Source organism: Dermacentor variabilis, chromosome 8 (genome assembly GCF_050947875.1).
Source record: "Dermacentor variabilis isolate Ectoservices chromosome 8, ASM5094787v1, whole genome shotgun sequence".
Lineage (NCBI taxonomy): Eukaryota > Metazoa > Arthropoda > Arachnida > Ixodida > Ixodidae > Dermacentor > Dermacentor variabilis.
The window spans coordinates 88,875,073-88,887,686 of record NC_134575.1 but is presented as its reverse complement, the minus strand read 5'-3'; the positions used below and the strand labels follow the sequence as shown (position 1 = coordinate 88,887,686).

The following is a 12,614-nucleotide window of genomic DNA, read 5'->3' as shown; positions in this document are numbered from 1 at the left end:
CTGTCCCACAGCACGAGGCGTAGTGCCATTCGAAGCGTACTGCACGCTTTTAATAGGCGATAAGGGAAACAACCCTTCCCTGGCACAGCTGGGGCAATATAAGAGCAGTGTTTTTGTTCTAGCGGTATCCTATTCCTGTGTTGCCTACCAGCTCAATTTCATTTCGGATTCCCGCCGCCGTCTTAAAACCCTACACAACAGGAAAATGACAAAGCGCATCTCAGACAGCTCTGCCTACAGCAAGTTGATGCTCGTTGGCATCTTGTGCTCCAATGATTTGTGCGACGCTTCACATTACATCTATGTCAACTACAGTTGAGTCTGCCAAATGTATTAAGCACATCTCGACAGCTCCGACCCCAGCAGCTTAATGCTCGTTGGCCTTTTCACCTGCAATGATTTGCGGAATACTTCACATTACATCTATGCCAACTACAGTTGAGTTTGCCAAATGTATTAAGCGCATCTCAGACAGCTCCGACCGCAGTAGCTTGATGCTCGTGGGCATCTTGTGCTCCAATGATTTGCGCAACGTTTCACTTACAACTGAGTCTACCAAATGTATTGGAGACTTCAGGCTATAGTTTTTTTTTTCTGGTTAGTAAGTTTTTCGTGCATTTTGTCCTAGACGCACAAATGAGGTTTTACTGTACTTCCTGAATTCCTCTCTGCACACCAACATTACTCCACATCCAGTACGTACATTTCATCATGCAATAATCACCATTACAATGTTGGAATTTCACAGTGTCTTGACGGAGGCTGGACTGAGTTTCATTCCCAGGACTTTAAAAAAATGGAACCACTGTTCCACGGCGTGATTGCTGTGATGAAAAACAGCAAACAAGTTTGTACGGCCATTGCTGACACCACACCAACCTTCAGATAATGCATTTTGCTGCGTTTTTGTGCTTTCTTTTGTTATTCATATGTTGCCCACTCCCCAGTGTAGTACCATTAGTCTCAAGGGTACAATAATATCAATAAAGTAAATAGAAGCAAAAGTTGGAAAAAACAAAAAAGGATAGAGGGAGAAAAAACTCACGGATGCGCTGCCTTGCAAGTTCCTCGTCGTCTTCACTGTCCGAGTACAACTCTGTCCCTGGCATGTCGGTCAGAGAGGTGACTGTGGTGGTGACTGTGGTGGTGCTCGAGACTGACCTCAGTGAATCTTGACTTCGCTTGAGGTTGAGCAAGTCTGGTGCCTCAGAGAAGCCGTTGGGCACCCTGCACATGGCAATGAGTGATGGGCACAGGTCCGACTATCTTTCGAGTAACTGGCCGAGCTAAAGGACTTGTCACCAGGGCTGGTAGGAGCTTTTGCGGGAAAAGCTTCAGGATTTTCCAAGACTTCTAAGGCCATGACAAAGAATTTTCATTAAAGCACCATGACACCTGATGGCTTGAGAACAAAACACCATCTTTGACCATGAGCAAATGTTTTTTTGGTGGCACTGGTGTTGGAAGAGTTTTCTACTAAACTTACTAGAGGGAGCTCTGGCACTGCAATGGTTCAGCTATCATGGGAATGGTACATGGACTTTGTCTGATATTTGTGCTTGTGGCTTCACATGTTCTTTGTAGCTTTATTTAGCAGACACTTCATCTACCTTTATTAGCCTAAATCTCTAAGAAACCTTATTTGTCTTGTACATTTTTAAAGCATTTTTCTGAACACATAAGGCAATAAGGCTGTTTATGAACACAAGCATAGTGAATTGTTTCTGTTCTAATGCAACATCTCATTTAGAATGATCGATATGGCAAGTCACAAAGCCATTTGCCCCCAGAAGGATGAAGTTTAGGCCAATCTGTACTAAACCCATCATTCCCACGTTGGATGAACCCCCATGCTTACAGCTTCCGTAGACCCTCTAGCAATTTATGTATAAAACTATGGCCACAGGGGCTGTTTCTTTTTTTTGCTCGAAAGAGGGCCATATCTTTAAGCAGCTGCAGGTAGCCCACTCACCCTTGCAGAAAACGCCAGCTGCTGACTTCGCACTCCGAATCGTCAGTGTCACTGTACAGCCTTTGACGTGGACTGCCGTTCTGGATGATGCCCCCAAACCGCACCTGCTTCGCCTGTAGCTCAGTGGCATCCGAAGACCTGAGTATTCCTGGAGACTGCAAGAAGTGGAGGGGTCTTTGTGAGGAAGAGGGCACATGGAATCGCACAACTCTTGTGAATGACACTGCTCCCGCACATTTCAATGTTTTCCTTAAAGCACAAAGACTGACTGATAAGTTATCTGTGGGACAGACACATGGAGTGCAAGTTTCATTCACTTGCATGCAAAAGCAAAAGGAAGAAAAAAAAAGATAAAAGAATGAAAAAAGGAAGAGGTGTCACAGTAGCGGATAAAATTATGAAGGTGGAAAATGCTGACTGATTGATTAATGTTGTGCAAGATGACAGAGCAATGCAGGGGCTATGAGAAACGCAATAGTAGTGGATCAATTTTGACCATCTGCAATTTTTCCGTGTGCAGGAAAAGCTAAGCAAACAGACAAGGAGGTTAATATACTGTACGGGTATGCAAATATCGAATATCACCGAATCGAATTGAATGACGATCGTTCTAATAATTCAATTCGTGAATTGAGTATTTACTATTAGATTTTTCTAATATTTTTCTAATAATAATAGACCCACGCAGTGCCACACACTGCGTGCGACGCGGAGCCCCTTGTGCTCAATGTTACCCAAGCGAGCGTTTCACTTCATTTTTGGCGAAAAAGGACTGCCAAGCACGCCGTGGACGGGTTGCCCAGGCTGTCGCGGTCGCCCGATGTGGGGATGACCCACACAGCACTCGAATGCCGAATGGCACCGTTTCGCTTGGGTGGCAAATAACACCGAACCTGACACATGGACGGTGCCTGCTATTTATTGTCAGCACCATCTATGCGTAGAGCGGTGATGGAGTCAGGCAGTCCGTCGCACAGACTTAGCCTTGCGATAACCCCTCTGCCATAAAGTTGCGATCAATTCGGCATATTGGACAACAGCAGGAAAGCAAACCTTTCTATGGAATAAATAAAATACTGTCAGGTGGCAGTGACTGTTGAGGACACAGCAACAAAACTGTGAATGGCAAAACTAACTTTATTGGGCGAACCTACGCCCAGAAAGAACTGGTTACACTCAATGCTCAACAAAAACGGCGAACACAGTCGGCGATCGTTGAAAATCTGATCAGCGGGTCAAGTGCGTCGGCTTTTATACACCAGTTGTCGAATGTTCCAGAGTAATTGCTGGGACCTGCGTGTCTTCCACAAAGTTCTACGCCATTCGCGTCGCGCATGCGTGCAATCAGATTACACAAGGTTCGGCGACAACAGACAGCAGACAGAAGCATCGATAACATTCTAGAAACTTCCGATACATGTAGACTCGTCCTGCGCTGAGCGATAACATTTCAAACGGTAAAAGCGCTCACCCGATAAATGAGTTCCCGTGTCAATACTGCCACAAAACAGGGGTCTACTACTAAACTGAGAACCTCACTCACTACAACAGAATGCCACTAATTCATTAGTTTCAGAGGAAAAGACACTTGATTCTGTTGAACATAAATTTTAATGATAAAAGAAATATTTCCAAGACCATCATATACTAGAACTGAGCTGTAATTAGTGCTGGCATACCAGTAATTTGGTGTTCCATTTAATAAGCATAGACCGCACTGTGTATCTCGATTTCTATGCATCTATGTTACTAATTGCTCGCTACATTCTTGTTATGCAATGCTAGGAGACTTCCGGGCATGTGCAGCAATGTATTTTCTTGCCCAAAATTTGTAAGCATTAAATTTTGTGAAAAGCTTTGTAATATTCGATTCAACATTTCGCTTTTTTTTTTCTTGATTCCATTCTAAATTTGATTTGAAATCTACTATTTGGTATTCACACACCCCTAGTATACTGGGCAAGTTGATACTTATTCAGGTTTGAAAGGTACTGCAAAGATCCATACACTCAATGAAAGAAAGACACAGTCGTTCTGTGTCCATCCTGTGTAGGTTTTCATGTTATATTTGAAAAATTAATAAGCCAGCCTTTCTGGCATTCCGCACCCACTGGAATGCGGCCCCCAACTTGTGCAATTTTGCCATCCACTTTCTCGGGTATTTATGTTTTAACTGTCCTGTTATCATGCCACGTGGAGGAGAGTGTCATTGCTAACAGAGACACTCTCTCCCGTTGCCGCTAGAAGTATTTGCAAGCAGTGTACCTTCCTTGCCTTCTCCCCATACTAGAGCCGAGGGTCAAAGTGTAGCGTCAAGCCCTGCCTCCTTTATTTCCATCTCTTGCTTTTTTTGCAGCATTCCGCCTTTCATATTGGACCGTTAGTCATGGTGAGTGATGATCATGCACTTGAACAGGCATTTGTGCATGTGACCATGAATCTCTAGCTAGCAGTGGGCTTCCAGAAGAGGGAAGGCAAGTGGCGTTTGCTGTGAAATCTTTGGGGTTTCTAGAGGAGCGCAGCACCACAATACTTTGCAGACAAGATCATCACGTCACGTACACACTACAGTTTTTTGTTTTAAGATTGCCATACCTAGCTAGGGGCTTTCTAAAAGAGTTGATGATCAAGTTTTAGGCAACATGGCAATGTACTGACGTTGTTTAATTTTTTTAAACGTAAACAGAAGAGGCGACTGAAACCAATGAAAGACAATTCTCAAAGTGAAGCAACAATTTCACAGTTGCAGCTGCTGAAGTATGCTGCAGGGGAGATTTACTGGTTAGCTCTGTTGGTTAAATGCTATCAAGCTTGTGTCTGCTGTCACGCTGCACTGCCTCCAAAATTGGCCTGCATAACAAACCCCATCAAAACTCTTGCACGGAAACGCATCAGACAGGGGTATCGCGATCGGCCACATCTCCAGAATCAGCCCAGTCTATTCAGCCAGACAATCATACACGTTAAGTGCGGAAGAGCAGAAGAAAGTTTCACTTTAGGAAGGGTAAATGGCGCACCTGTGTCGTCGATGTCTTGCTGCTTGCCGAGTACAGCAGGGACACGTCAGCAGACAGATCGGTGCCAGTCCCTGTGTTAACAGTCCCCGGTGAAGCTCCACGTTTGAGAGGTGTTGAGAATGCTGGAGGCGAAAACGTGAACGCACTGAGCCCGCTGCTCACATGGCACACAGTTCCATTGCCCTGGGACCGCTGCGATGGGTCATCAACGTCTGCCGTTTGGCGCGATCGTGACACTCTGCAGGAATGAAAAGGAGTAAGGAAGGAGTCAGCTGCACTGTAGTTCGATGAAGTCTGAAGCCAGGCATTCAAGCTGAATTTTAAAAATCAAATTGCGCATGAATACTTGAGAAATACTGCTGCCAAATATTGAACTAAAATGTTGAACACTTTATTCTTTCTGGAGTTGGGACAAATAAAAACGTGAGAAATAAAGAAATCAGAGAGGAAATAAGGCACAAGGAAAAGAAAAATTATATTTACCTTTATTATATGCAATGCTATTGCAACTTTGAGCAGCTCCAATTATTAAAAAGCAAAACTTTAGCACAATTCCCAGTTGCCTTCGAGTGAAAAAGTGGAGCCGGCAGTGGATCACACAGAATAAGCCTTTTTCCTTGGACAGCAGCTTGGAGTAATAGTAGTAAGCTTGGATATTTATCCATAACTGAATATCATAACAAAATAAATAGCAAATTATTCATTTGCAAAAAAAAAAGTCTTCAGTTTGTATGGGAAGTTTTGAGCATTTGCACGCGTCTAAGGGAAGGTTGCTATGCTTAAAGATGGACAGTCCCCATACAAATGGGGGCACTATTAGCCAGAAAAGCAAAGCTGACTCCAAGGGTATGAATGTTTACGCAACTATGACCAACACAGCAAAAGGATAGAAAAAAAAAAGAAAAAGAAAGCTATGCCCATCTTCACGCTACTTGCTTGTAACAGTGAAGTTACATTGTGAGGCACCATTTGGTGCCAAACGCAAACCAGTTGAGCTCAAAGATGCATGGGCTGTCTACCTATACTACCTCTAAAGATGTGCTGGTTAATGGCTCCATTTGCTTTGGAATCATGTAGCGAAACGACGAATGCTACCTTAGTATCCCGATTGCTACAAGTATACGTCGTCCAGCACACCCATTCCTTGAATAAAGCAAAGAGCTTTCTTGAACGATTTGGCTATTCGCTTGCACTGACAGTTATCGTCGAAGTCTTCAACAATTTCTTTCTGTCTCGGTATCAAAGCCATCTTTTTTTTTTGCGAGCTTCTTGTGACGCATCCAACAGATATTAAAAGCAAGATTTTGCACAGACGCTGTGCTATATCAACACTACCTGAAGGTACGCTCTTTACATCCAAAAATGCTGTTGCACACAGCCCTAAAAGCAGGCCTTCTACATCACTGCTTACACATGGACAACTTTCCATGCCCACACATACAGCCGATAAGAGTATTTTACTAATATAGAAGGAAGACCATGGGAACAAAGTTTAGTAGACAAACTTGTGTAAATTTCATCCTTGTGGCCTTGACATTCCTACGGCTTTATTCATTATACTTTATCTGCCTTAATTGGCCTCGATTTCCAAGCAGGCATTCTTTCTAAATGAATGAGGGCAATAAGACGTGTGCGCATGTGTAATCATTGCGAATTGTTGCACTTAAAATGCAACTGTTTCTTGAAAATGATGAAATTTCAAAGTCGCAGAGCTGTTTGAAGCCAGATTATGCAAATCCATGCACTGATCACCATTCCTGTGCTGCTTGAAGCCTCACGTCTACAGATCTGGTAGTAGAAACTAGTGCTAGCGTTCCCTCAGGCGATTATTGTAGGGAACCACGATGCCACCAAAGCTACAGTCAAAGCGCACAGGTGAGGCCTTTGTTGTATGCAGTGTTGAGTTCGACTGTCGCTCTTATAGTAATAGCTACAAAATGTCATTTTGTATGACTGATTTTAATCTTTACAGCAGGCACATACCCAGGATTTTTTACCGGGGGGGAGGCTACCCAAGGTAGCTTTTCTATGCAAATGACCAGGGGGAGGTACCTTTACTAGTACAAATGTGAACAATGTCCACAAGTTGCCATAAAGATGCGCAAACCAGCAAATGAAAACTGAAATAATGTGTATCTCACAGGTATGCCTGTGAGATACACCTCTCCTTTCCTTGGCAAACAAAAAAGCACATCAAATGGACTCGCACATGAAAGATGCGCAGGAAGAACACTGCCAAGAACAAGTAAACAAGCGGAAGTGTAAAATAAAGATTTCCAGTAGCATTTTCTGAATTAGCTCTGGAAGAATTATAGAGAAATGTATATTTGTGGAACAATCACAGTTCTTTCAGATCCCTCGTTTACTGCTCTACAAAGTGCCAAAATCAACTCGTGTTGTTATTGGGAAGTTGCGTAATGATGCATGGTCACCAGTCCCGTACAACCGCGTAGAGCACAGGATGCAGCGGTTCTAGACGTACTGCGCCCACCACGGAAGGTTAGAAAAACATCCACACAAGCACAGCCGAGAAGTGGCTACGTAAGGAGGCTTGATTGATCACTGTAGAAGCGTCATTCAAAACACACGGAATTATTCTCCGCTTCCAGCGACATTTTCTCTCCTTCCTTTTTAAATAAAAAGATGTTGATCCATAAATATTTTCACAAACAACACTTAAATTCGTTAATTTTCGCTTTTCCTTCCTGTTTGGCTGTTGTCTTGGCTCTCTCCCTTTGTAGATCACTTAATTTCTCAACTCTTGTTTCCAGTTGCCAATTTTGCACAAAATGTGCTGTACAATTAGGGAAATGCCAGACGAGGTAATGGGTGACAGTCATATTGCTTATGGGTTTAAAGGTTATTGCAGTGTCTGATGACAGACGCAGTCTCGCATTATTTCATTTTCCACCTTATCTAACCCATATTGTGGGTATATGGCTCCGAGGAACTGCCAGCATAGTGGCGAGCTGTAACTCAAGGAAATAATGAAGCAAAAGGAAAATTTAAACGCAACTGGTGTTTTCTCTGGTCACAACTTGTTCCACGAGCATACAGACCAGCTATAAACCGAATCCCTTTCCTGACCCCGGATCAGTCTAAACAAAGAAGGTTGAACTAACGAAGCAACAGCGATGTGTGTGATCGTTGAATAGATGGCGATATAAAAATTGTGTTGGGCATTATAAATGAAATAATATAATTAAAACAATAAACCATGCCCTGCCTGTTGCAATAGATGATGAGAACTGAACTCATCTCGAGTTAATCGCGCGGGCACCAAATCCATGAGAAAACTGGTCTTCACACCCCAGGAGCTGTCGATAACTATTGCCATCCAAAAGGAGTGAAAAGATTGACAACCATTCCATTCTGTGAAGATACAATGGCAGCGTAGCTGACGACAGTCAAAGCTCTCAAACGAAAAGCAAAGTGTCACCTCCGCCGCGGGTCGGCCTGAATATAACGCTACACCGGGCCGAACCCTGGCAGAGGTGAAGCATGCGTTAAGCACTTCCTATACATGGGCCCATCCCGAAGATTGCGAAGGGCGCGTTACATGTTCCCAAGTCCACAGGAGTATGTGCCATTGAGCTTGGACCCTTTCTGCACTATTTCCAGGATCGGCCCACACGATGATTTTTTCTGGTGACGGACGCCGCAAAAACTAAGGAAGCTAGTCATATACTGCTTTCGTTGTAGAATGCGACAAAATGTTGACTGCCAAGTAGACTGATTTGTTGGTGCTTTAGGAATGTGTGTGAGGAGTGGTGGCATCGGCGGATGGGGGGGGTGGGGGGAGGCCTTGGGTACGTGCCTGGTTTACAGAAAGGTTACACGGTACCAGTGTTCATGTTTGGCTTTGGCCAAAACATCAACATGCTAACAAGCAACAAGTGTTTCGTGGAACATAAGAGCCTCAATCTTGCCCACCTGACCAAGAACTTGCCATCCTTCAACGGCCATGCATTACATTGACTACATGTGAATGGCACCACATTTCTTTTCTCTGACCATCTAACCACAACTGTGAAACTCAAGCGATCAAACATTTAAGGTTGTGTTGAAATTTCCAGCATTTAAAAATCTGGTGGGAGTCTGTAGGACTCGTTGCCATGCAAACATCATATAAAGGAAAAAGCCCATTAACATGTAGTACTTCCTTTTTTTTTTGCCTAAAAGCAAATAATATCAAAGGAACAATGCATGATTATATAGCTCCATGTCTCGTGTTATTTTGCTTGTTACAGTACGAAACGGTCAAAACTATCCTGACAATTCTTGACAAGAGCTTTGCCTTGAAGCCATGGTGGCTCAGTTCATTGGCAAAGCTAAACTGAAAGCAATATTTAGGCAATCAGTCCGAACTACACAGTGTTTCAATACAAATGGCAAAGCTTCGTCTATCGCTTTGCCTGCGTAAGTTGTCTAGGAATACAGAAAGCCCCATTATTGAGGTGTCCTGTACTGACTGTGAACTGGGGAATATTCGTAATTGGCGGTTGGTAATATGGTAGAGATTATATAGGAGTGAAAATAAAATGTGTAAAGATGTGCCAAGAAGTACAAAACAATTGTTGATAATTCCAAGCTATGAATTAAGGAAACACCATACTGCCTATTCAGAGTAACAAAAATGCAACAACGTGAGAGTGAAGCACAAAGAGCAATTACGCTCTGCTGCGACCTCACTTACACTTGAGATAAGTAAGCTAGCCAGCTATCTCGAATGGAATGTCCCAACAGAGATATGCAGAGCTCTCTGCAACAATAAATAGTATGCTAAAAAAAAGGACATGTGCATCTGGGAGTGTACAGCAATATAGCTGGTCACACGGGTGACCATTGTGAAAGATGTGGGTGTAAGCCAGTACTGGAAAAAAAGTTCCTGATGTGAGCCACAGATAAAACAGAGGGGGATTATTGAGGCTTACTACACAAATAAAGCAAAGCAAAAATGCATCAGTATGTCATCACTGTCCTTGCTTGATAAAGAGATAAAATTTCTAGATGGTTTCCCTTAGCCTATATAATGTGGTAATATTGTAGAGATTGTATGATTTCAGGTTTTTTTGTTAAAGTTATGGTATAAATACTGTTTGGACGCTCAAAATAAACAGGTGGAAGTCAGTGCTCGTGTGTGTTTCTTCGTGTTCCTCGCCCTTCATCTTGTTTTTTAAAATTTTTTTGTAGTGGTAAAAGTTTGCTTCTAGAAGAAGAAAAAAGGTAACAATGAAAAATTACAATGTTAGTGTGCCGAAGGAATGAGGAACCATAAGCTAAATGCCATTTAAATAACCCATTTGGCTTTCTTCAAGTTTTGTAAACAGTTTGAACAAAGAGAAAATGTGCATTAAAAATGAAGCGTTTCTTTTCTTCGCACCTCAACTGCAAGATCTGCTAAGTGATATGCGCTAAACAGGTTGCACACTTAAAAAACAACCACAACAAAACCCCAACAACTAGGTTATGACATCAAAGAACATTAGTCAGATTCCAGACATCATTTTCACATTTCAACCTTACACTTTACTATGCATTCATTCACAGCCACATTAACTACCCTATCAGCACATCAGGCAATGCTTAACTCACACACTTAACTCCTCTACAGCACTTACAAAACCAAGCTATTGGAAAACTAATGCACAGTTCATATTGCTGCAGTACCTCCTTGTTGCTTCACAGCTTTAATGTACTGTCAGTTACTTGGTTGCTGAAACATCTTGCCACTATCCTGTTAAACAGTTCGCAAATCCCTTCACCATCAAGTGTATTTTGCAGTGTTCTTGGCCTAACATGAATTCTAATTCGCTGTAGTTTTTTTCCCACCTTTAATATGCAATTATGGTCGACACACCGCATATTTCTTGACTTCAACTGGACTGCTCTGCCATCTTACATTTGACACCCTTGCCTACATTCAAATCGGAGCTGTCACTGGATTATTTTCATGTCTCTTTGCAATACTGTTCACTGTTTATAGCTTTGGCATTTTGTTGGCCATTTCTGCATTAAACTTCCCCTACTATAACAGTCTAGTGCCATTTTAATACTGTTAGAATCACTGTGTAAACTCACAAGGGACCCTGCGAGGCATCAACTGATAAAAAAGAAAACCTGTGAAGGTCAACTGTCAACATCAGTACAATGAAAAGATGCCCAACAAGCTGTGTGAACATGCCTGAAGAGGACAAGGCAATCATTAACAAATTGAACTTTGCGATAGAGCAAACTGAATAGGGCCCCTATTGCACTTACAGAATAAATAATGCTGTCATAGTGAAATATATATATGCATGTGGATGAGGAACACATTCCATTGGCTACATCAGACAGTGCATGGAAAAAAGAAACAAAGAAAAGACAGCCTTGTCACTCGTATTTTGTTCTTGCATATTTTCTGATCGACCTAGCGTGCTCTCGCAGGAACAGTCGCTGTTTTTGCTGTCACAGAAGCCCAGTTAACTAGTACAGCTAGAAAGGACACCAAAGAGAGACACCTGATTAATCTATACTGTTAACCTATTTCTTCAAAACTATATTTCCATTAATTTCATGGTAATAAGTTCATTATTAGGAGAGTAAACGATGATGAAAGTTCTATTTGTTTGAACTTGACACAGAAAACGCGGTGGCGGGACGTCAAATATGACGTTACAGACTTCCCATAGTATTTTCTCTTACTCCGGATGCCGTGGCTCATTAATTATTCTTGCAAACTGGCAAGTTCTGTCTACGGCTCTTTTAGAACACAATGTAGTCCATCTTTGTCGATGACGAAGTTAAGGCTCGAGCAGTCGCCTTCAAAGTCTATGACATCACTGCAAGCGGTTGCGGGAACTTGAAGGTGCCGTTGCCACCCGCATTTCACTCTTCCCTATTTTCCAGGCTTATCAAGCCTCCTCTTGCCAATGGTAGAATCAAATTTAACAGTACAGCTTAAACTATGTTTTTTTTTAGTGTCCCTCTAACAGGCTTAACAAGAAGTTGCCCCCCCCCCTCCCCGAGAACACACAAAGTGATTTCAGCGTGTTCGTTGTGAGTGGCCCCTCCCCGTGAAGTGGTATTCCTATTGTGGTATGGAAAGTTAAAGCCTGAAGGAAAAAGGATGCCAAAGGCAAGCTGTTAGCTGAGTAATGGTAACATCTGTTTTCACTTTTGACTCTAGGATGACTTCTCTCTTGGTGATGAGAACAAGCCCCACCACATTATTCAAACTGCCTCAATCATGATCTTGGCAATGTGAATCCGAGCTGCTCCCCTACGATGGTACTTCATAATGAGACTAGTTCGTACCACTGCTCTTCTGGGCAAATACCATCACCTTGTTGCGTTTCGCCTGCGACACGTGGTTTTGCCGGCGCGACTGCGGCGGGGCGGCAGACATTTTGGCCCGATCGTCGTCGCCGCAACACTCATCGGCAGGTGTTTCCAGGCGCGACTGCGGCGATGCGACCGCAAAGGATCACCCTCTCATTCCAGTCATTGTGCCCGAAACAGGCGATGCCAAAGCAGGGATCATCCTCTCATTCCAGTCATTGTGCCCGAAACAGGCGATGCCAAAGCAGGGATCATCCCCTCATTACAGTCATTGTGCCCGACCGGCAGCGCTACAACAGGGT

General features: G+C 43.0%; 1 protein-coding gene across 1 annotated transcript in view; it reads right to left on the bottom strand.

Annotated features, from left to right (window-relative positions):
- The window catches only part of LOC142590391 (uncharacterized), a 93,318-nt gene that overhangs the window by 71,147 nt on the left and 9,557 nt on the right, over nucleotides 1-12,614 (bottom strand). Inside the window, exons 2-4 of the mRNA XM_075702475.1 lie at nucleotides 4,990-5,227; nucleotides 1,973-2,127; nucleotides 1,046-1,227 (exon numbers count right to left, since the gene is read on the bottom strand). Of these exons, the coding sequence (XP_075558590.1) occupies nucleotides 1,046-1,227; nucleotides 1,973-2,127; nucleotides 4,990-5,227 (575 nt within the window). The remainder of the gene's footprint in view (nucleotides 1-1,045; nucleotides 1,228-1,972; nucleotides 2,128-4,989; nucleotides 5,228-12,614) is intronic.